This window comes from Vombatus ursinus, unplaced genomic scaffold (assembly GCF_900497805.2).
Source record: "Vombatus ursinus unplaced genomic scaffold, bare-nosed wombat genome assembly UNPS02014813.1, whole genome shotgun sequence".
Taxonomy (NCBI): Eukaryota; Metazoa; Chordata; class Mammalia; order Diprotodontia; family Vombatidae; genus Vombatus; species Vombatus ursinus.
Genome location: NW_020954591.1, coordinates 20,795,174 through 20,821,135, shown reverse-complemented (window position 1 = coordinate 20,821,135; position 25,962 = coordinate 20,795,174). Strand labels below are relative to the sequence as shown.

At 37.4% G+C, this 25,962-nt stretch overlaps 1 protein-coding gene, 1 non-coding gene and 1 pseudogene across 2 annotated transcripts in view; all 3 read right to left on the bottom strand.

Moving 5' to 3' along the window:
* CRYL1 (crystallin lambda 1) overlaps positions 1-25,962 on the bottom strand; it is a 174,470-nt gene that overhangs the window by 49,417 nt on the left and 99,091 nt on the right. Inside the window, exon 4 of the mRNA XM_027877552.1 lies at positions 23,129-23,290. Within this exon, the coding sequence (XP_027733353.1) occupies positions 23,129-23,290 (162 nt within the window). The remainder of the gene's footprint in view (positions 1-23,128; positions 23,291-25,962) is intronic.
* Positions 420-523, bottom strand: LOC114022849. The gene has a single exon (XR_003566707.1). It is a non-coding gene; the product is annotated as a U6 spliceosomal RNA (small nuclear RNA).
* Positions 2,230-3,759, bottom strand: LOC114054398 (annotated as a pseudogene).

The following is a 25,962-nucleotide window of genomic DNA, read 5'->3' as shown; positions in this document are numbered from 1 at the left end:
TCCTACTGGTAAGTGGAAGAGCCAGAGCTTCTGATTACGAATCCACTGAGTGCTCTTTCCACTAGACTAAACCACGCAATGGTGGAGATAACATGGGGTTATGAACATGAATTTAGGAGGAACAATCTAATTCTATGGGCAGTTTTTTGATTCTCGAGTTGTGGTTCCCCAATTCCTTTCACTGGTGGACCCTTCTGATATCTTGGCCAAACTTTGTGGGTTTGCTTCCAATTTTTAGTGTATGTTCCCCTCAATTTCCACAACTTATTTTGTTTCATAATAATTTCAGATTCCTGCTATTTTGTTCTTTCTCCCCCCACTAAAAACAAAAAACTTAGCAATAAATATCTTCTAGTAAACCATATTTTTTCTTCTTTCGTTTTGACTTCATTCTGATACAGTGTTTCAATTTCATCTAAAAAAATATGGAATGCTTCAAGAATTTGCATGTCATCCTTGAGCAGGGGACATGCTAATCTCTGTATCATTCCAATTTTAGTATATATGCTGCCGAAGCGAGCACAATAAATATCTTCTGCTTATATTACTATTATACCTTACCATTATCTCCTTTTAATTTCTCTACCCATTCTCTCAACCTTCATTTCCTTACCTTTCAACATCACTTTCTACCCCTAAATATTTCCACACAAACTACAACTCTACTTATGCCATAAAAAAAGGGGTGGGAGAGGGGGAGAAGAGAATAAACATTTATATAGCATCTACCATGTGTCAGACATTGTGCTATGTGCTTTTCAAATATCATCTCATTTAATCCTCACAACAACCCTGGGAGATAGGTACTACTATTATCCCACATTTTACAAGTAGCAACTGAAGCAAACAGAGGCTAAGTGACTTGCCCAGGGTCATATAGCTACTAAATGTCTGAGGCCACATTTGCATTCAAGTCTTCTCAACTCCAGGTCCGACTTTCTGGCCATTGCAAGACCTTGCTGCCCCAAATAAGAGACCCACAAGAGATCCCTCTATCTTAGAGCTTTTACCAAGAAGAAAATACTACCCAGTAGTCATGTGACCTCTGAAATACACAGAGGGCCCAAAATGAAAAGGGGCTTTGTAGTAGAAAGCACTCACAATTTTTCTCCCTCTCTCTCTTCCTTCCTATTTCTGTCATTCCTTCCTCATCCCTTCCAAAATTTTTCTGTGATAGATCTTCAGAACCTAAGATCATAGATTTTGAGGTTCCACTTAGAAAAACTGCTGTAGGGGGCAGCTAGGTGGTGCAGTGGATAGAGCACTGGCCCTGAAGTCAGGAGAACCTGAGTTCAAATGCGGCCTCAGACCAAACACTTGTCACTTACTAGCTGTGTGACCTTGGGCAAAAAAAACTGCTGTAAATAATCCTCACAGAATTACGCAGCTTCAAAATGACATTTTTCATAGAACTGGGCCTAAAAATTGTGATAGTAAGAAGTTAATAATAATTCATATTTTCTAATGCTTTAGAGTTCACAAAATATTTTCCTCACAATCACCCTGTCAGGTAGGTAAAACAGGTATTATTGTCTCCATTTTCCCCATGAGGAACCTGAAGCTCAGAGAGTCTTATCCAAGGCCACACAGCTACTTCATAGCCAAGACTTGATAGGATCATAGAAGTTATAGCTGGAAATGACCTTAAAGATTATCACGTCTGACCCTTCATTTTACAGATAAGGAAACTGAGAATCAACAAGGTCAAACGTTCTACTCAACATCACAAAAGGTACTAAATAGCTGATCTGGCCTTTGAAGATGGATCCACAGATTTCAAATCTAGTGTTCTTCTGATTTTTAATACCAGTACTCTTTCCATAAAGCCGTAATAATCCTTTTTATTAAAAAAATTATTGGTATCATTTTTTTTTTACATCATCTCATTCTCAAATACATCCTCCCTCCCTCCTTCCCTCTGAACCACCCTCTCCATCCCCAAACAAGCTATCATTTTTTGGCAAAGAATAAAAAATAAAGAAAAAAAAGTAGTTTGGCAAAAATTAACCATCATATAATCAAAGTCTAACAGTACATGCAATGTTTCACATTCACTGTCCCCTACCCCACAAATAAAGGAAGTGAGGTACATTTCCTTATGTCTTCTCCTGAGTCAAGCTTGGTTACTATGATCCTTTTCTTTTCTTCCCCCCCCATTATATACAGCTTTTTAATGAAAAATCTAAAGAGGGAGAGGTGAGAGGCAGTAGAACCCAACAAGGCCACTTCTTAGATGAGCAGTTTCTCATGTGAATAGAATCCATGGACATTACCTTTCACCTGTGCAGGTGATGTCCTCTTCTCAAATTTCAGCTTCCCTGAGTACATCATGGTTACGCCTTGAGTTAGACTCTTGGCACCAATATCCTGGCAGGAGTGCTGGCTGCGAGCAATCAGGCCGGGAACAAATCTGTGGATAGTCCTCTGTCCTGCACGGCCCCAGACACCACTTGAACCATTTTGATTTTGTCTGCTTCACTGAAGTAGTGGTTCTGGCTGCCACGGTTCTTGTCCAGCGCATTGAGGGAGCCCATCCTCTGGTATTTCTTTAGCCAGATCCCATCAAAAAAGTACTCACCTGGGGCCTTTGTGGTGGCCTCCAACAGAGGGCCCATCATCACTGTGGAAGCCAAGGGTAGGGACTTCAGTAGTGTGGCCCAAATTTTGGATGCCGCCATCAGCAATGATGGGGACACTGAAGCACTGTGCATATTCTGAGACCTTAAATACAACTGTTGCCTGGGGTCACCCACATGCCAGCACTTCCTGTGTAATGCAGATGGAGCTGCTGTCCATGCCAACCTGCAGGGCATTCACTCCAGCATCAATGAAGTTTTTTGCCTGTGTACAGCTGTCATTGCATTGCTATCAATAATGTGGAGGTTAGTGTATTTTTCCTTGATGTACTTGATCATGCTAATTTGGAAAATGGAGTTTCCTTGGGAATAGTCCAGTACGACCACATCAACACCAGCCTAGGCCAGCAAGTCAAGCTGATGCTTATCATCGTCATGGATGCCCATGGCTACCCTGCACAACCCAGTGTCCTTGGATGCCAGGTAGTAGTCTCAATTCTTCTTCACCTCCACATAGTCAATGATGGCTACTAGCTGGTCATTCTTATTCATAATAGGTAGTTTCCCTTTCTTGCTCTGCTGCAGGATTTCACTGGCTTCCTTTAGCGTGACTCTTGAAGGAACTACCACCATATCTTCCTACCTGGTCATGATCTCACCCAGGAAATGGCCATATTCCTCTTCCTTGAGAAAATCAATGTCATGAGAGATGATGATGCCCGCAAGGTGGCTGCCCATCTTGCCATTACCTGTGATTGGGATTCCACAGAAGCCATGCCTTGCCTTGGCTTCAAACATATCTCTGACTCCATCTTTGGGGCTCAGGACCACAGGGTCAGTGATGAAGCCCTACTCATATTTCCCCACTTTGTGTACTTCATTGGCCTGGAATTTTGAGGTGCAATTGTGATGGACAAAACCAATACCTCCTGTGAGCACCCTGGCAATGGTCATTCCAGCCTCAGCGATTGTGTCTACTGGAGACGAAGCAAGTGGGTTTTTCAGGGTCATTCTCTTGGTAAGTGCTGAAGTTAGATCTACTTGATCTGTGTGAAATCTATATAGCCAGAAGGATGAGGAAGTCACTGTACATGAGCCTGTTCCAGAAGCTGAAGAGTGGCTGTGCCATGAGCCCATCCTCTGGAATGTAACAAGTGCTACCACTGATGAGATAATCCGCCATGACAGGAGAGGATAGGGAGGAAAAGGGAGGAGGTGGGCTGGGCTAGGGAGACCCAGGTAGAGCCATGTGGGATTGATGCTTCTCCTGCAGAACTACCATGATCCTTTTCAATAGTTAATGTTCTATATTTCGAAGGTGACAATAATATCTATTTCCATTATTATCTAATAAGAAGCATCCAATTTAAAGATGTTTACCAAAAACCAACAAATAGCTCACCTCCTAGAGCTTTTATAATGCATTTAGTCTAGTTCTCCTCCTAGTTCAACTTATTATGTATGGTACATAGTAAACAGTAGTACCAAAACTGATCACCATAAATGGGGGGGGAGATAATAGACCCATTTCTTCCTCTTTACTTCCTTGCTCCTTTCACCCTGGCTGCCTCCAGTCTTGTCATTATAAACCCAGTCCTGGACTAACACTGTGAGAAGTGGGTACGTGAGGTATCTGAATGTATGTTTAAGGGGATAAAGGTAGAATGGGAAGTTAGTCCGAAGTAGAAGCATAGTCAATAGCTACAAAGTGAAAGGGAAAGCAGGAGGAAAAAAATTCTAAGCAAGCAGCACTGAGAAGGAAGAGGAATTTCTAGGATCATTGGGTTAGGGCAGCTGTCCCTGAGTGGCCATTCTTCTGTAAAGGACCTTTGGTAAATAAGTCAAGGGAAGTGGCAGGAATTGCTTGCATATCATTATCCTAAAAAAATCTTCAAAGGTCTATTTCAAGAAAGATTGATTTAAAAGTAGAAAATTACAAAGATGAGTTTAAAACTTGAGTTCAAAAACAGAATACTATAAAAGTTATTATCAGAGAAACTTGAAAGTCATTTGGTCAAGTGAACATTTATTTATAAAGCACCTACTATGCACCAGGCACTGTGCTAAGCACTGAGGATACAAAAAAAGGCAAAAGACAGTCCCTGCCCTCAAGGAGATCACAGTCTAATAGGGAAACGAGCATGCAAACTACTATGTACAAGCAAGATTGAAGGTAGTCTTGGAAGGAAGGCATTAAAATTATGGGGGACCAGGAAAGGCTTCATGCAGAAGGTGGGACTTTATCTGATACTCAAAGGAAGCCAGAGAAGGCAGGAGGCAGAGCTGAGGAGGGAGAACATTCCAAGTATAGGAGATAAGCAGAGAAAATGCTTAAAATCAAAAGGAATAAAGGCTGACTCAGAAGAGATGGTAAGACAATATCACATTGAAGAGATAAAAATAGACAACAAATACTATATAACATATGCAAAAGTTACCACAAATATTCGATGTGCTGTTCAAAATATTATGAACTTTACAGTGGTGCTTATGAAGTTATTTCCTAGGCTATAAATCTAAAATATCTAGATTATAAACTGAAGTGGCAAAATTATGGAATACCTTGACAAAATTTTGGACTTGGATGGTTCATGTGGAAAGGCCACATGAGTTTTAGTGGACTGAAAGTTTAGTAAGAGTCAAGAATATGATGCCATGATGGCCATAACAGATGATGAAATTGTAAGCTATCCATAAATAGAAACATGGTAACCAGAATAAAGGAAGACCACACTATACTCTGCTCTGGTCAGACTACTTTAGGGTAAAAAAGTGATCTAATTTTCAACTACAAGGAGCCAATAGCCAAATGAAATTCTGATAAAATCACCAACAAATTATCTTCTATATTTACAAGTTGTAGAGGATGACAACCCACAAGGTGAGAGGACTGAAGAACATTCATATGAGGATTAGTTGAAGATGGTTAGCCTACAGGAAAGATGACTGAGGTATACATGAAACTGTCTTTATGTATCTGAAAGTCTGTCAAGTAGAAGAGGGCTTAGATTTCTTTGATTTGGTTCCAGAAAGCAAAACTAGGAGCAATGAATTAAAATTATAAAAAGGCAGATTAAGCCTAGATGGATGGCGAAAAGTTCCTAACAATTAGACCCATCTAAAAGGGGAATGGGCTACCTTGGGAGGTCAGTCATACTGACAAGCATTTTTTAATCGAATTTTTTTTCATTTAACGTGCATTTTTTCCTCCCCCCTACCTGCTCCTTCACCCCCACTGAATAAGAAAAAAAAGAAAAGAAAAGAAAAGAAAACCCCTTGTTAGAAACATGCATAGACAAGCAAAACAAATTCCCTCACTGGCTGGGGTGGAAAGCGTATGTCTCATTCTGCACCTTGAATCCATCGCCTCTCTGTGAAGAGGTGGGTAGCATGCTCCAGCACTGTAGTTAGTCACTGCATTAATCAGAGTTCATAAGTCATTTCAGACGTGTCTGTTTTCACACCATCAACAAAAATTTTTTTAGTACTTACTATGTGCCAGTTGTTGTTGAGTTTTTTCAGGTGTGTCCAATTCTCCATGACCCCATTTGGAATTTTCTTGGCAGAGATATGGGAGTGGTTTGCCATTTCTTTCTCCAATTCATTTTACAGATGAGAAACTGAAGCAAACAGGGTGAAGTGACTTACCCAGGGTCACACAGGTAGTAAGTGTCAAGTGTCTGAGGCCAGATTTGAACTCAGGTCCTCCTGACTCCAGGCCTAGTGCTCTATCCACTGTGCCATCTAGCTGCCCCACACTATGTGCCAGACAGTGTGCTAATTACTGGGGATATAAAGAAAGGCAAAAACATTGTCCCTGCTCTAAAGGAATTTATATGCTAATAAGGGAAACAACATAAAAATAACTAAGTAGATACAAGATATCTACAGAGTAGATGGAGGATTAATTTGAGAGTGGAAGGAACTAGGAGCTGAGGGGACCCAGAAAGGACACCTTTCTGGAGAGACGGGGCTTCAAGTTGACTCTTGAAGGAAGCCAAGGGAACTAAGAAATAAGATGAAGGGGTACAGCACTCCCTGTATGAAGGACCACCAGTACAAAGGCACAAGGATGGAAGGGATAGTGTCCATTTTGAGGAATTACACATAGGCCAATGTATCTATAGCACAGAATCAATGGAGGGAAGCAAGGCATAAGGAGACTAGAAGGTTGGAAGGGGCCAGATTATAAAGAGCTATAAATGCCAGAGATGCTTAAATTTTACCCTTATAGTAATAAGGACACTGGGCAGGAGGAAGTGGGAATGACATGGCCAGACTGAGACTTGAGAAAAATCCTTTTGGTAGCTGAGTGGAAGATGGATTGGAGCACATAAGAGACCTGAGTCAGCAAAACTGCCTAGAAAGTTACTGCAATAACCTAGTTGGGAGGATGTAATGAGTTCCCCACAACTGAAAGTGTGTGAGCCAGCCTGGATAACTACTTGTCAGGTTTGATGTAGACAGTCGTACTTCTCAGGCATGGACTGGATTAAATGAGCTCTGAGGTTCCTGCCAGTCCTTCACTATGTGATTCTATACATAAAGTTTCATAGTTGCAATACATGAAAGATTCGTCGATGATGAGCAGTATTTAGAAATTAGGCTGAGGAACAGAATTATTGAAGAACTTAGAATTCTATTTGCTTTTAGACACTAATGGATTCCCCCCCACCCAAACCATGATGAAATAACCAACAAGAGACAAAACCCTAGGGAGGCCATTTCAATAACAATTTGGTATTTCCTAATTCGCATAGGAGTGTGGATTACAATACTTAGCTGCAAGAACATTACCTACCAACTTAGTCTAAAATGCAAATATTGTAGCCCAGTGACTCTGTCACTTCAGTGGAATTAATCCCAGGCTAAACATTTGTTTTAAAGAATTAGATTAGGGGTCTAAGCATCCTACAGCTTTGACAATACATTCTTTCACAATTTCTACATCATGGAATGGCTTCCCTTTTTTCCTAAATATATAAGCTACTTTATAAGTTGCTTCAGTGGCATTATTTCCAGGTCCTATTACTGCTTGAAAGAACTATCTTTGCTTTCACTTTTCATCTTTTAATTTCTGCAATACAACCTTTCATGCCTCTCCCTCTAATTTAAAATATTTACGATCCTTATGAGTGTTATAATGCTGATAAGCATTGAATTTCTTTAATGTTGATATTGCAGTATCACAAAGTAAGCAAATTATCTTTAGCAGAAAGAAGATAATATTGCAATTCCCAATCCTTATTAAAAAAATCTGTTTTCTTAAAAAAAATTAGATTAGTTTTCTGAGGGGTTAACAAAACTGGGAAGAGAGAAAAAGAGAAAACAAGATGCTCAAAGTGGGCACAAAAAGAGCCAAAAGCCACAGCCATTACATAGGAAAAATTACAGCGCTTTACAATTCATAAAGCACTTTCCTCATAATCACCCTGTGAGGTAAGGAATTCAAGTAATGTTATTTCTATTTCCAGATCAGGAAACTGAGGCCCTGAGAAGGTGAATAATTTGCCCAAAGTATCTTTTGTAGGTGTATGAAAACTTGGGATAAGAATTTCATTTACTTAGGTGGATTGCAACATGTTTTATAATTTATAGTCTTAGAGAGCTGCTCACATAGAGGTTGAATGACTAGGTTATGAATAAGCAGTGTTTATTAAGCACCTACTATGTCCAGGCACTGTGCTAAGAGTCAGGGATATAAAGAGAGGTCAAAGACAGTCCCTCCTCTCAAGAAGTTCACAATCTAATGGAAATGACAACATGAAAACAATTATGTACATACAGGATAAATTGGAGAAACAGAATTTGAACTTAGGTCTCTCCAGACCAGCTCCTTCATAAGGCCTTTACTATACCCCTCAGTCCCTCCCCACTATCACTTTGGTTATACTCTATACATATTTTATGTTTACTTATCTTTTACATGCTGTTTACCCCAAAAGAATACAGACTTCCTGGAAGGACAGAGACTTGTTTTAGTCCCTGTATTCTCAGTGGCTAGCACATAGTAGGCTAACACACAGTAGGGTCACATAGCTCATAAACAATCAAGCTAGGGCTTGAGTCCAGTCATGTCTTTGATTCCTAGTCTCATGGTCTTTCTACTCTCATGCATTTCAAGAACAGTGGTGTCCAGAGCTGCATTTATCTTGCTACAAAATAATTACATATGTTTGGTCCCAAAGAAGAGCAAGAAGAAGGCACTTCCTTCGAGAGTCTTTGGCCAGTGTGAGGGACTGTTGTTGTTCAGTTGTGTCCAGCTTTTTATGACCCCATTTGGAGTTTTCTTGGCAAAGATACTGGAGTGGTTTACCATTTCCCTCTCCAGGTCATTTAACAGATGAAGAAACTGAGGCAAACAAGATTAAGTGACTTGCCCAGGGTCACATAGCCAGTAAGTATCAGAGGGCCAATATAAAATAAGGAAGATGATTTTCCTGACTTCAGGCCTGGCGCTCTATCCACTATGCCACCTAGCTGCCCACATCATAAATTAAAGTTAAATAAATTAATAAATTAAAGTTAAACAAAAATAAAAGATATCATTAACATTTTTTAAATTGTATGTTGTACAGAAGGTTACTTTGGAGCCCTGTGACCTCAATGGCGAAGACCCAGAAGTCCCATCCCATGGGAGGCTTGCCCCTCCAAAACCTCTAACCAGAGGACTTACAAATTTGCCCCAGTCTGCTCCAGGTAGTTAGGCTCACCCTATAGTACAAACACTAAATTCAGTGTAGGGTCACTGTAAGTCTTGTGCTTTTCTTGGGGCTGTGATCAGTGTTCTCTCAAGCTACAGAAGGTTGACACCCTGAAAAAATGCTGAAAACAAATCTCAGAGTTGTTGTCCCTAGTATTAATGAAAAGTCATTTTCCTGTGGTACCTAGGTGCCTAAACAAGAATGCTGCTCACTGGGCTGATCCAGCGTGACCTGTTAGCTCTGAGAGTATATCCCTTCAACTTAATTTGGTACACAAGAGCAGAACGAGAAGAGTTAACAGTAGGGAAAGGTAAGGAAGAAAAGGAGACGATTAAAACAAATGAGTTCACTAAGAAAGTAAACGAATGGGTGCGGTTTCTAAGACATGGCATTCTTGAGCTCAGCAGGCTGAAGAAGTTAACCCAGAAGTGACAAAGAGCCATGGCCCTTTACTGCTACAGGCTATTAGAGAGTCCTGGGAAATTTGTCTCCAACCTATACGCAAGAAATTTTTTTTAAATGAATAAGGAAAATAGGTAGTACAGATAAAGATCAAATAAGATGGTCTCCCTACTCCTGTCCTGAAAAGAACTGTGTGTGCTGCAGGCGGGCACTGGACGCACAAGAGACAAATTGTAGTAGCGTCTATGGAGTTCTTTGAGGTCTCAGGTTGAACGAGGCTATACAAAGGCAACATTCTATCATTCATCTCTATGAAAAGTCTCTGGGCAGGGGCTAAAAGAAAGCCTGGGATCATGTGACTGCCTCCATCATGCTGGGCACTAAACACACAGGGTTCATTTATTTCCTCCCTACTGAGATTCAATGAAGCTAAACTAGCAAGGAAAGCAGACTGCTACTTTTCCCAGAAGACAGCTTCAACAATTTACAATTCATTCACACATAAACATCCACCCAGAAGGGAGTGGAAATGCCTCAAGCACTTGGGACTTTGTTGTTGTTTTGTTGGCATTTTTTTTAAACCTGTTTCCTGGGGAAGAAACACAGACTTAAGCATAGAATGGATAGCTGGAAGGGACCTCAGAAATGAAGAAACCAAAGCCTCATAGAAGGAACTTGACTTTCCCAAGGTCATAAAAGTCCTAAGTTGGAGAGCTAGAATTTAAATCGTGGTGAAATGAAGAAAAGTCCTGGATTTAGAGTCAGAAGATCTGGAGAAGGTGGATCTGGCACTTGCTACTTGTGTGACCTTGATCAAGTTACTTCATTCCCCATCCCTGGTCCTCAGTTTCCCCAGCTGCAAAAATGAAGGGATTAGATAACCTTGAAAGTCCCTTCTGACTCAGGAATCTTATAAATCCAGTTCTGACTCCAGATCCAGGATTCCTTCCATTACAAAACATTGCCTCACTTAAAATGCACACACAATTAAAAACAAAATTTTTTTTATATGAATGGATGACTTTACGTCTTTTTAAAGTAATTGTTAATAATCTAACATTAAATAATATTTATTAGGCATTCATGTGCACATGGTACTTAGCTAGGCAAGCAGAGAACAACATATTTTTTTTAAATATCCCTGAACTAGAGGAGTTTACAATCTTCAAAAGACAACGGGAATGCAGCTATCCGAGAGAGCATGCAGAGACACACAGACAACTATATATACACTAAGTGTGTAAATTTAGCATTTATATTACCCACAAACAATGGCACAAGTGATTTCAGTGTCATGGTCATGGTGATGGAACTGTGAGTCAGAAAAGTAGCATGTTCAGGCATGGTGATTTTGATGGGAATAACTCTGGGTAACTAATTTTTAAAAAGGTCAATTCACAGTGACTGTAAATTTTAAGTGGCTTAATCAGTAAGATGAGTTACTGTCCTCCAATTTAAAAAATGTACCCCTGGAGGTGGCACTTCCTATATGCACCAACTGTGATCTTCATCTCACAAAATCATTCTTTGAGATTCCATCTATAAGAAGAGGAGACAGTTTGGCCTAGTAGATAGAGAATAGGACTTGAAGTCAGGAAGATATGAAGTCAGATGTCATCTCAGACATTTATTTGCTAGTGTATGATACTGGGCAAGTTATTTAACCTCTCCTACCCTCATCATCCTCTTCGGTAAAATGGCGATGATGATGACAACCACCTCTCAGGGTTGCTGTGAGTCAAATAAAGTCAACAAGCATTTATTAGGCACCCATTATGTACCATTTACTGTGATCATTACTGGGGATATGAAGAAAGCTAAAAACACACCTTGCCCTCAAGAAGTTTACAATCTAATGGGGGAGACAACATGCAAACAACTATGCACAAACAAGACACATACTGAATAAATTGGAGATGAATTCAGAGGAAAGGCACTAGTTTTAAGGGGGTTCAGGAAAAGTTTGTTGCTAAAGGCACAATTTTAGCTGAGAACTAAAGAAAATCAGGAGGAAAAGGTGAAGAGGGAGGAAATTCCAGGTATAGGGGACAGCCTATGAGAATGTGCAGTCAGGAAATGAGGTGTCTTATACAAGGATTAAGGAAATAACATGAGCACTTTACAATACTTAAAACGCCATATAAATATGAGATGTTCCCTGCAGTTACTCTAAGGTTACCTTCTAAGCACTCTGTATTTACTTTGTTTGTTCTTATAAAATAAATATATTCTGATAAATATATTCTTATATATTCTGATAAATAAATATCTCCCCCAACAGAAAGTAAGTTCTTTGAGAGCAGGGGCTGTTTTTGCCTTTCTTTGTATTCCCAGTGCTTAATAAATGTTTGTGGATTCATAAGAGTGTTAGATCAGGTGATACTTTTTAAGTCCTGTCCAATCTAATACAGTGATAAAATAAGCTAAAAGGAAAAAGGAAATCAGGGATAATACTGATAGTATGGAGAATGCTGGGAAGAAGTAAGCAGAATTCTGTTGACCACTCTGTGATTGTCAGCTATCATCAATGTTTATAGTTCCTATCATCTCCCTGAGTTTTCTGATCAAACATATTTTTATGCTCCAACTATGTCAGTTCATTTTTTTAGATTATGAATCTCTATGCAATTTATTTTATTTCAGTCATTCTTGGAAAATGGTGTGGTGGAAATAAAGATATAGGACTGTTTAGGAAAAAGGTGCCCAAGAATTAACAGGTTCATGTTGACATCTTTGGCTCAGGTGTGTGTGTGTGTGTGTGTGTTTGTGTGTGTGTGTGTGTGTGTGTGTGTGTGTGTGTGTGTGTGTTGGGGGAGGGGGGATGTAGGTTTTGGAAAAATGATCAGTCCCTATCTTCTGAACAAACCAGAAGTACTTCCCCATTTCATGTGCTGAACATTCATTTCCATCAAGACCTTTCAGTGGCTCAGAATATCCCTTTTTACTTTAAAAAAAATTTTTTTAACATTTTTATTTGAAGTTTTGAGTTCCAAATTCTATCCTTCCCTCCCCTTACCCCTCCCTTAGACAGTAAACAGATATGGGTTACACATGTGTGATTATGCAAAACAGTTCTGTATTAGTTATTTTGTACAAGATGCAAATGAAAGAAAGTGAAAAGTAGCATGCTTCAGTTTGTATTCAGTCAATATCAGTTCTTTCTCTGGAGGCAAATAGTATGCTTTATCATTAGTCCTTTAGGATTGTCTTGTACCATTGTATTGCTGAGAATAGCTAAGTTATTCACATTCTTCATCAAACAATATTTGCTGTTACTGTGTCAATGTTCTCCTAGTTCTATTCACTTCACTAAGCATCAGTTCATGTCACTCTTTCCATGTTTTTCTGAAATCATCCTGCTTGTCATTTCTTATAGCACAATAACATTATTTACATACATATATAACATATAATTATATATCATAGCTTGTTTAGCCATTCCCCAATTGATGGGCATCCCTTTGATTTTCAATTCTTAGCCACCACAAAAGAGCTGCTATAACTATTTCTGTACAAATAGGTCCTTTTCCCTATTTTTAGATGTCTTTGAAATATAGACCTAGCAGCGGTGATTGCTGGATCAAAGTTTTATAGCCCTTTGGGCATAGTTCCAAATTGCTCTTCAGAATGATCAGATCAGTTCACAACTCTACCAACAGTGCAATAGTGTCCCAGTTTTCCCACATTCCCTCCAACATTCAACATTTTCCTTTTTTGTCATATTAGCTGCTCTGATAGGTGCAAGGTGATACCTCAGAGTTGTTCTGATTTTCATTTCTCTGATCAATAGTGATTTTGAGCATTTTTTCATATAACTATAAATAACTTTGATTTCTTTGTCTGAAAACTGCCTGTTCATACCCTTTGACCATTTATCAATTGAGGAATGACTTCTATTTCTACAAATTTGACTCAGTTCTCTATATATTTGAGAAATGAGGCCTTTATCAGAGATATTTGTTGGAAAAAAAATTCCCATTGGTTGCATTGGTTTTGTTTGTGCAAAAACTTTTCAATTTTAAATAATCGAAACTATCTATTTTATATTTTGTAATGTTCTATCTTCTTTGGTCTTAAATTCTTCCCTTACTCATAAATCTGACAGATAAACTATTCCATGCTCTCTTAATCTGCTCATGGTATCGCCCTTTAGGTGTAAATCATGTACCTATTTTGACCTTATCTTGGCATACAGTGTGAGATGTTGGTCTATATCTAGTTTCTACCATATTATTTTCCAGTTTTCCCAGTAGTTTTTGTCAAATAATGAGTTTTTGTTCTGAAAGCTCAGATCTTTGGGTTTATCATGTGCTAGATTACTATGATCATTTTCTACAATGTAATTTGTACCTAATCTATTCCACTGATGCACCACTCTATTTCTTAGCCAGTACTACATTGTTTTAATAATTACTGCTTTATAATTCAGTTTGAGATCTGGTATGGCTAGACCACCTTCTTTCACATTTTTTCATTGATTTTCTTGATATCCTTGAGCTTTTATTCTTCCAGATGAATTTTTAAAATTATTTTTCTAGCTCCATAAAATAATTTTTTGATAGTTTGATTGATATGGCATTGAATAAATAAATTTAGGTAGAATTGTCATTTTTATTATATTGGCTCACAATTAATATTTTTCCAGCTGTTTAGATCTGACTTTATTTGTGTGAAGTGTTTTGTAGTTGTGTTCATATAGTTCCTGGTTTGTCTTGGCAGGTAGACTCCCAAATACTTTATATTATCTATAGTTATTTAAAGTGGAATTTCTCTCTCTATCTCTTGCTACTGGCCTTTGTCAGTAATATATAGAAATGGTGATGATTTACATGGGTTTATTTTATATCCTGCAATTTTGCTAAAGTTGTTAAAAATTTCAAGTAGTTTTTTAATTGATTCTCTAGGAGTTTCTAAGTATAACATCATATCATCTGCAAAGAGTGAGTTTTATTTCCTCATTGCCCACCCTAATTCCTTTCATTTCTTTTTCTCTTATTGCTATAGCTAACATTTCTAGTACAGTATTAAATAATAGAGGTGACAATGGGCATTCTTGCTTCACCCCTGACCCTGAATGTATTGGGAAGGCTTCCAGCTTATCCTCATTACAGATAATGCATGCTGATGGTTTTGGATAAATATTATTTATCATTTTAAGGTAAGCTCCATTTATTCCTACGTCTAGTGTTTTTAACAGGAATGGGTACTGTATTTTGTTGGAAGTTTTTTTTCTGTATCTATTGAGATAATCATACGATTTCTGTTGGTTTTGTTACTGATATGGTCAATTATGCCAATAGTTTTCCTAATATTGGACCAGCCCTGCATCCCTGGTATAAATCCACCTAGTCATAGTGTATTATCCTATCATAAGTTGCTGTAATCTCTTTGTATTTTTTTTTAATTTTTGCATCAATATTTATTAGGAAAATTGGTCTATAATTTTCTTTCTCTGTTTTGGCTCTTCTTGGTTTGGGTTATCACACCATATTTGTGGCATAAAAGGAATTTGGTAGGACTCTACCTATTTTTCCAAATAGTTTATATAGTATTGGGATTAATTGTTCTTTAAATGTTTGGTAGAATTCACTGGTGAATCCATCTAGTCCTGGAGATTTTTTCTTAGGCAGTTTATTGATGGCTTGTTCAATTTCTTTTTCTAATATTGGGTTATTTAAGTTTTTTATTTCTTCTTCTGTTAATCTGGATAATTTATATTTTTTAGATATTTATCTAATTCATTTAGACTGTCAAATTTATTGGTATATAATTGGTCAAAATAGCTCCTAACAATTGTTTTAATTTCCTCCATTTGTGGTGAATTCACCCCTTTCATCTTTGATACTAGTAATTTGATTTTCTTCTTTCCTTTTTTTAAATCAAGTTAGCCAATCATTTATCTATTGAACTGGTTTTTCTCATAAAACCAGCTTCTAGTTTTGCTTATTAGTTCAATAGTTTTCTTACTTTCAATTTTATTAATCTCTCCTTCGATTTTCAGGATTTCCAATTTAGTGTTTTATTGGGGATTTTTAATTTGTTCTTTTTCTAGTTTTTTTTTACTTGCATGCCTAATTCATTGATCTGCTTTTTCTCTATTTTACTGACGTAAGCAATCAGAGATATAAAATTTCCCCTAAGTACCGCTTTGGCTACATACCATAAATTTTGTTATGTTGTCTCACTATTGTCATTTTCTTTGATGAAATTATCTATTGTGTCTATGATTTGTTCTTTAACCCACTTGTTTTTTAGGATTAGATTATTTAATTTCCAATTAATTTTTAATCTCTCTTTCCATTGTCCACTATTGAATGTAAATTTTTATTGCATTATGATCTGAAAAGGATGCGTTTACTATTTCTGCTTTTCCACATTTGGTTGTGGGATTTTTCTTTTCACTTAAATCTATTTCCATGTCTGTGCACAAAAATCACAGATGATTCAAGTCTGGTAAAAGGAATAGGGTGTGAGCTGATTTACCTGAGCTTTACCATCTGGGTCTAGAAGGGATAGGCACAAATTACTGTACTTGCTCAAAAAAGAGTACAGTCAGCCAATTCTTGATTATTCAGGACCAACTTGTTCAGTTTTGATTGGATTATCTAGGCTTTTCCTTTACTACCTACGTGAGATTTGCCTTTTAGTCATTTCCCTGATCATCCTGCAGTCTACCAGAGAGATGGTAAAAGGAAGAGAAGAAATTTATTCATTCATTCAACACTTATTCAGTGCCTTCTATGTGTAGTTGAACTAGGTTAGTTGACAGAGTGCTTGTCTTATTACAAAGATAAATAAGACTGCCATTGCTTTCAAGGGATTTACAATCTAGTTGTGTTAAGCTACATGAACAGTGAAGTACAGGACCTGCAGTCAGGAAGACTTATCCAATCTCAGACACTTACTAGCTTGTGACCCTGGGCAAATCACTTAACCCTTTTCACCTCAGTTTCCTCAACTGTGAAATGAGCTGGAGAAGGAAATGGTAAACCACTCCAGTATCTCTACCAAGAAAACCCCAAATGGGATTACAAAGAATAATTAAGTAAGTAAGTAATAACTGAAAACAACTGAACAACAATAAAATTAAGGTGGTGTTTAAGCTGGGTCTTCAAAGATAGGCAGGGTGTCAACATCCAGAGATGGAAAGGGGAGAAGAATACAAAGGGGAACCCAAGTAGAAAAAAACAGTAGAATGAAGGGAGATGAGTATGGGACAAATTGAAACAATATTGAATTTGGCTGGATTACATGAGCCTGTAGACTACTTGAGGAGAAGATCTATGAAATAACATAAGAAAAGTAGGTTGGAGTAATTTTTGTTAGTTGATAGTAACCATGACTTAAAAAAAAATAGAATCCAAGCTTGACCTCAAAGGAAAAATATGAAAAAGCGTTTCTGCTCACTTTTTTTGTAGAGGTGGGAGACTATAGGAGTAGAATATTGCATATGTCAGACTTTTTTCAATATGTTGGTTAGTTTCGCCAAAGTATTTTTTTGCCTTTTTTTATTCTTTGTTTTAAGGGATAGCTTTCTGGGAGGGGGATAAGAAAGAATACAATGGGAAATATAGGTGATATAAAAACAAAACGATATTGATAAAAATTCATTTTTTTAAAAAAATTGGGGAAAGAGACTGAAATTAATTGTTAAAACGAGTTCCCGAATTAACCACAGATTCAATTGATGCTGTTGGCTATTCCTGTACCATTAACACAGATCATTGAAATTTGGCTCCATTTCAATGGGAGAAAGAAGGGAGAAGGTAAAAGAGAAAATGTGATAAAGTAGAAGGCTTATTAACTAACCTGTCTGGGAAATGTCTAACACTTCTAATTAATCAAATGACCTCACACAGATTTGAAAATGAGCTGACAGAATTTTTGGAACTGGAAGTTTTCAGATGTGAGGTCACCAATTTACATCTAGCACAAAAGCATAGTGAATGATAACAATCTAATTACTGGATGGGTGGTTCCACATGTCTTTGGATACAAACAATTTTGGCCACCTTTCAAGAGCACTGAATACCAATGGAAAGAGATGTTCCTGGGACATCCTTTCAGGCTATTCTTGGAAGAATAGTTAGAATGCCCCTTGGAAGTTATCAAGCTATAAGATGGAACTATGAGTTGATGCTATCCTTGTGTGGGTAAAACCAGTCTCTTTATAGTCACAAGTCTGAGATAGCCACTGAATTATAAACAATAGCTTTCACTTTGGAATATTGATACTAATTAAGGCATAGGCACAAAATGTTTTATTTAAAAATACAGACACTGGGTTCATTGGCACTTTTATGTCTATAGAAAAAGACTAAGTGGAATTATTTCCTTTTCAAATTAAACTCAAAGAAAGCCCAGAGTTGACCCTCACATACTTCCTTCAACATTTCCAAGGATCTGTGACCAAATTTTCCATGGATCAATAAGAAGGTTCCCTCAGACAGAACAAATCACAATTCATCCATTTCTTTTCACCCTATTTAACTCTCATCCATAGCCTCTCATAAATCCTCTCCAGTAGGGTCACCCAATCACTGTGGGTCTTACTCTAGATCTCTTAACATGTTGTGGAAACAATGAAGTTCACAGAAGTTATGTCCATTATTCGTTCTTACTTTGGTCAGTCTACTTCATTTTCTGGGAAATCATCTTTCTGATGACATCCTTTTCACCATTTCTCCTGCACAATTCTTGGTTGATATATTGCAGCCCATTCATACCCACCTCATATGCCTTCTCAGTGCCCTTTGGATGGCCTGCAATTTTAATTCCTCAAAAACTGTGATATTCCATTTTTCACAGTCATACAGTATCACCAAAATAAAGCTGGTGTTAAAAAGATAAGTCTTACCAAAATATTCATAGCAGTATTGGGGTGGGGAAAGAGTAGCAAAAACTTGAAAACAAAATAAATGCCCATTGATTGGAGAAAAGCTAAACAAATTTTGGTATTCAGATATAATGGAATGTTCCTGCACCATAAGAAATAATAAAGGGGAAGAATTCAGAGAAGTCTGGTAAGATTTCTATGAAATGATACAAAAAACACTGAAAGCTAGTTAATTATAATGATCAAGCTTGGTCCTGGAGTAGAACCAAAAATTTCACTTTCCTCCATTCTTTCCTGAGCTAGAGGACTATGGATATGAAACATTACACAGACTTAGCTGATTAAATGCTCAGTTTTGCTGAACTTTTTGGTTTTTAGTCTTTGTTATGAGGGATGGTTTGCTGGGTACAACAGGTAGAGAGATATATTCAGGAATAAAGGTTATGTGAAAACAAAAGCTATCAATAAAAATATAAACTAAAATAAAATAAAATAAAAATACAGATCTTTGTTTCAAGGAAGAGCTGGAGATTATCTAAAACAATGCACAATTTCCCAAATCTAGCTTATTCCTCTCCTATTCAATTTTAGATACAATTCATCGCCCATCTGTGGTATCTATATACTGACTGATGAAGCATCCTATTTTGGATCTGCATATTATAATCTAAATAATAGCCATTCTTCATCCTCTCAGTTTTCCAAAATCTAAACTCTTTTGACCTATGTTCCAGGGATTAATGAAATTGGAATAACGTCATTTGCAGACAGAAGCATTTGAAGGGACCCACCATCTATAGAAAGAGTTCTTCATTTGGAGTCCATAAATTTGTTTCATTAATATTTTGATAAATGCATTTCAACATAATCATGATCTTTTTGTAATTCTATGCATTTTATTTTATGCATTTAAAAACATTATCCTGAGAAAAGGTCTATAGACTTCAACATGCTGCTAATGGTATCTGTGACACACAAAAGGTTAAGATTCTATAGAGAATCCCTCTTTCATTTGGATTCTGCATTGAACATCCTTAAGGACCATGGCAAACATGTCTGGCAAGTATACATATGTTTTATCCCTTGCTTGATAGTAATAATCAAAGGATTGCTAAACAAAATTATCTTATTATATTTTTCAAAGACTCATATGATTTAATTATGTATCAGATATCTTGTTGGAAGAAAGCCTTAAAGGCAGTATTTTCCTCTATCTAATACTTTTTTTGTATAGTCAACAAACAACAAACAGAGGAGAGCCTAACATTCTTCCTACCTTTCATTCAGTTATGATAATAAAGATGCAGTTTGCTGTAAAATATTTTACAAAAGCTTATTTGTTCCCTCTCAAAGGTGTTTCAAAAATGTTAATATGTACGTGAAAATTATTTTCATAAAGATTTTGTAGAGGTAAGAAAATAAGTATGTGGATCATGGATTATTACTATTTCCTGAGTTGCCTTTTTTTTTAATAATAATGTTTTAGAGTTTTTTCAATTTGGTGTTCTCTTTCAGCAATCCTAACAATCAATCCCTCTACACCCTCAAAACTATATCATCTTCAGCACTGACCCCCATCTGGGTGGACTTGGTGTGATCTTAATGCTTTCCTCATCTTTGTTTTCTTTAGTGAAGGTCAATTTCTTGACATTTCTTCTTTCTTGTGCAATATATTAAGGACTGTAACATTAGTGTCCAAATATAGTAGACAAACTGCCATTGACAGAAAAAAAAAGAATTTGTTGTAGAAGTCTTGGCAAGTCTTTGCCATTTTTTTTTATCTTTCCATTGTCCTCCCTTCAGTATCACTCCTAAGTATATTTGGGCTAACCTGGCTTAGTTGGATCTCTCATCTTGCTTCTTATATTTCCCCACCTTTTCTTGATGCTATGAGTCGGTACTGATCATCCTTCCACCATCATCTAAACCAGTGTTGTACTTAATTGCCATGTTGTTTTCTTGAAAGGGAGATCAGGGGTTCACTAGCTAAAGGAATTTTCAAAGCTCTCTTATCTCTTCATTGTGGAAATTGATTATATTGGTTAAAGTTCCTTAGGAAATGATGAGGACCTGTGACAATGTCTTTTTTTTAATCTATTTTTCCTTCTTTAAGAATCCACACCTGTTTAAATAGATCACATTACATATTATACCTTTCCATTTTTATTCTTTTTTCTACTTTGACATGGATTTTTACCTTTAACAAGTTGATGGTCTGACAAACTATGATTCAGAAATGACTCTATTAGTAACTAGGTTTTTTTTTCTTAGAAAATAATCAGTTTCAATTTTTGTGTGTGATTTTATTTGGCGTTTACCATTTCCAGCATCTCTCAACTCTCTTCTTGAAGAAAACATTCATAATACATAGGCTTGGGCTTTCTATGTAGTCAACAAGTCTTTGGCCTCTCGCTTAAATCATGTTTTCCAACATAATTTTTATTGTCTTCCCCTATATCCATCTTTGCAGAGAAGATATAAAGTATTAAAGTATATGATGATTTAATTTGAAGGCTATTATTGAGTTATTCATGGAATTACTACACTTCTTGAACAGATGGTGACATGTAGGTTACAAATAATTTCATGGTGGTCTTTTTTTCCAAATGTTTATCCTGAGTGCACCAAATATCATATTTCTTGTTGTCTTTGTATGCACAGTAAAACTCTGTTAACGCCTTCATTTATTTCTCCATGAAGAAACCATGACCCATCCTTCCATTCAGCCACCACTTTCTTTTGTATTTTTATTTAGCTTATGGTGAGAATGCTTAAACTGATTATGATTCCATTAATTCAATGGCAGGCCTACTTGTTGGTCACTGGTCTCTCGATAAAAGACTCAGATTTAAAGTACTGACAGTTAATGTTTATAGATAGTCTAAAAATTGATTTTTCACATTTTCCATCACTCTGTCCCATTACTGTAGAAGCAGAAGGAAATAATACACAACTGAGGGCCATCTTGCACTTTTGTTGGTTTCATGGTTTGTTACGGCTCAACAATTTATCATCAGGTGGCTAACCTACTGATTATAAGTTAGTTGGTTAGGCTGGCCTTCAAAAAGCACAAAGAGCCTGTAGTCATCGTACCCCAAACCTCTTCAACATGGTAGAACCAGCGTGAATTTCTATTAACTCCTCCTTAGAAATCTTTCTACAATGCACCCCTTCCTCTCACTCCATTACCCAATCCAGATACTTACCACTTCATGCCCAGTTGACCACCATAGCTTCAGTTAACTGGTTTCTCTACTTCAAGTCTCTCTTAGCCAGCCTATGTGCCATTTTCAAGGCTCATCTTCCTAAAATAGTGCTTTTATAATATCTTCAGAACTTTCAGCAGCCCCCAAATGCCTAATGCATCACACTCAAACTCCTCTCCCTGGAGTTAACAACTACCATGATCTCACCTCAACCTAATTATCCAGCCTTACTTCCCACTACTCAATAGTATGCAATAAAAGGAGGACTGGATTCAAAGTCTGAAGACCTGGGTTCTAATCCTGGCTCAGCTACTAACTACATAACATATTTGCGTAATTTGGGACAAATCAACATACCTCTGTGGGTGGGTCTTAGATTCTTCCTCTTCAAAATAAGAGAGTTAAATTAGATGATCTTTAAGCTCACTTCCAATTCCAAACCCTATGATCCTACCATCATCCACTCTGAACCTTCTACTCTATTGAGTGACCGATTGGTCTCTTCACTATCCCACCTACATACACTTGTTCCTATTCTTTTAGTCTTGCTTCCATTATTTCCTGAGTCTAAGTACCTTATCCATTCTTCAAGGTCCAGTTCATTTCCAACTGTGATTTCTTGCCCAATCTGCCTAACTAAAAGTATTTTCTCTCTGAAATTTCCTACAGTACTGTATCTAGATCTTTTTTTCTGTCCTCTATACATTATCTGTTTACTTGTACACATTTCCTATCCCATCTTCCAATAGAAAACAAACTACTTGAGGGAAGAGACTCTCATTTTTTATCCTAATATCCCCAGCACCAAACAGAGTCTTTCACTACATTTCTTGTTGCTTAGTCATTTTTAGTCATGTCTGACTCTTCATGACCCTTTTTGGGAGTTTTCTTGGCAAAGATACTAAAGTAGCCTGCCATTTCCTTTTCCAGCTCATCTTACAGATGAGGAACTGAAGAAAACAGGGTTAAGTGACTTGCCCAAGGCAACACAACTAGAAAGTGTCTGAGGCTGGATTTGAACTCATGAAGATGAGTCTTCCTGATTCCAAGCCCAGCACTCTATCCACTACACCACCTAGCTGTCCCTTTCACTACTTAAGCATAATGTTTGTTTGTGGAATTTAATAAAAAGAAGAGAAAATTTGAGAATAATGATTGCTGCAGATGTAGTATTATTAATTTGAAAACTGTTTTGGAATAATCTGAATAATTATTTAGGCATAAACAATAGGTAAATTTGTGGCAATTACATATAAATCCTATTACAATATAAACATTGCACTCATACCTATTTTATATGGTAGGATATACGAGTAGTTCTTAGAAAAATCTTAGTGGATTGGTAAGAAAATTCACAGAAGAAATGATGAAGAAAAAAATCAAAACATATGCTTAGGTACTCACAGGATGAGCCACAATGCATTGTTTTACATGCTTCAAACCCATAAACATCTTTGAAGGCAAAAGGCAGGAGCTGGAGCTGCTTAAAATGACTTTGTCATCAATAATAAGGTCTAACTGAGAAAAAACCTTCTTCTTCAATTCAAGATTTTCTGGAGTGCATTCCTGAAAACAAAAGGAGACAGAATTGTAATTACTACTAATGATGACTACACTTGAGCAAATTCACAGGATCATTTCATGGCTGGATTTGTTCCAAAAAGGAAATAATACAAAACCCACAAAAAGTACCAGCACCTTCCACCAGAAGTCTGCCAAGCCAGTTGGGAGGTGTGATTTGTAGACAGGCTACACACCTCAGGCAGGCAGACTGCTACAAATATACAGAGTGTTCTTAACCATTTACTTCCTCTTTTTGTTGAAGACAGTCCACCTGCCTTAATGAGCTAAAGAGCTGATTTTCCCAGGGAAAAAATAGGTATAGAAATAGAAGGCATTTTATATCACATAGTTTCCAGAGAGTCTGCTTTACATGTTTCTCTAAATGGTACATGACAAATATACAACTTAAAAATGAAGATACAAAGACAAAAGTGAAATAGCCACTACGCTGGAGGACCTTCCATTTTATTAAGTGAGATGTGCATATTCACCTATAGGTATTTATCCAATAGATAAAACAGCACTGGTAGAGAAGCAGAAGGAGCTGGGAAGGGGTAACAGGGGTGGGGGGACCACCTAGTGGTCCACAGAAGGGAGGCAAGACTGTGTAATAAGACTGAAAAGTTAAGTTGGGAAGGATTTTAAGAGCAAAATAATTTATGCCTAGAGGTACTAAGGACACTGACATGTACACACCTGGATTAGGAAGACCTAAGTGAGAGGTGATGAGGGTTTGAATGAGGACAATGGTCATGTGACTGAAAAGAAAGGGACATAGTCAAGAGATGTCATGAAGGAATAAGAAAGATTTGGAAATAAGTGGGGTGATAGAGAGTGAGGAATAGAGGATATTACCAAGGTTATAAAGCTGGGGAACTGGGAGGATAGTAGTGTTCTGGATAGTAACAGGGAAGTTCATTAGAAAGGAATAGATTTTGGGGGTGGGAGGAGGGACATAATGAGTTCTGTTTAGATTTGTTGAGTTTGAGATGTCTACAGGATATCCAGTTTGCATTGTCCAATAGACATTGGTATGCTTTCCTGGAGCTCAGGAGAAAGACTAGGGCAGGATATATGGATCTGAGAGTCATGTGTATAGAGATGAGAAGTAAATCTTTGGGAGCTGATAAAGTCACCTAGGAGAAGAGGGCACAGGGTAGAGCCTTGGAGAACACCAACACTTAGGTAATGTAATATCAATGATGATCCAGAGGTCAGATATGTAGAAGGGAGAGGAGTAGTATCATGAAAACTGAGTGAAGAAAGAGTATCCAGGAGGAGAAAGTGGTTAACAGTGGCAAAGGCTACAGAGAGTTCAGAAAGTATGATAATTGGGAAAAGGACACTAGATTTGTCAACTAAGGAATCAATAGTAATTTTAGAGACAGCAATGTCAATTCAATGATAAGTTCTGAAGCCAGATTATAAAGGATTAAGAAGTGAGTCAGTCAGAGGAGAAATATAGGCAATGATTCTAGACAGCTTTTTGTAGGAGTTTTACAGACAAAGAAGAGACATGGGGTGATAGGGTCTAGTGAGAGTTTTTTAAGGATGGAGAAGACATGGGTGTTTTATAGGCAATACAGAAGGAATCAGTAGATGAGGAGAGACTGAGGAGGCAAAGAGGATTGTAGGGACAATCTGAACCACAGTACCAATTATTTTTTTTTAGGCAATTGGGGTTAAGTGATTTGCCCAGGGTCACACAGCTAGTAAGTGTCAAGTGTTTGGTCTGAGGCTGGATTTGAACTCAGGTCCTCCTGACTTCAGGGCTGGTGCTCTATCCAGTTACATTTTTGAGTACCCTTTTCCAACAACAAAAAATCTTGATGACCTTGATGGTAAATACACTTATTGGTATCCACCAATTCAGAAAATGTATGAGGGGAAAAAAAGCTGCCATGCATTTAAGAATGCTATTAAATAAATTTATATTTCCTTAATCATGAAGACCCAGGTTCAAATATTGCCTCAGACACTTTCGAGTTGTGTGATGTCTCAGCCTTATCTGAAAATTGTGATAATAAATAGCACAGGTTAGTAATGAGGATCAAATAAGATAACATGTATAAAGTGCTTTACAAAGCTTAAAATGCTCTATAAATGTTTTGTTCAGTTGTTTCAGTTATGTCTGACTCTTTGTGACGCCATTTGGGGTTTTCTTGGCAAAGATACTAGAGTGGTTTGTCATCTCCTATTCCAACTCATTTTACAGATAAAGAACTTAGGCAAACAGAGAGAAGTGACTTGCCCAGGGTCACACAGCTAGTAAGTGTCTGAGGCCAGATTTGAACTCGGGAAGATGAGTCTTCCCTGACTTCAGGCCTGGCACTCTATCCACTGTGCCACCTAGCTGCCCCATATAAATGCTAGCTACCACTATTACTATTATTATTAATAATAATAATAAGCTCAATAAAACTATACGTATATTTAAAAACAGTAACATCAGTCTACAGAAGATGTTTATTTATTATACAAAGTCATTTAATGAGAAATATCTCTTGAAGTAAGGACATTGCCTCCTCCTCAAGGTGTCTGCAACCCAAAGGATGGGAACCACCACTCTAAGGCACAGAAACAAGGCCAGATCCTCCTGGATTTGCTATTCAGAATTCTGAATCAGAAGGTTCTCTTGACTAGGCAGTTGGGGTCATCAAGCCACTTGGGATCTC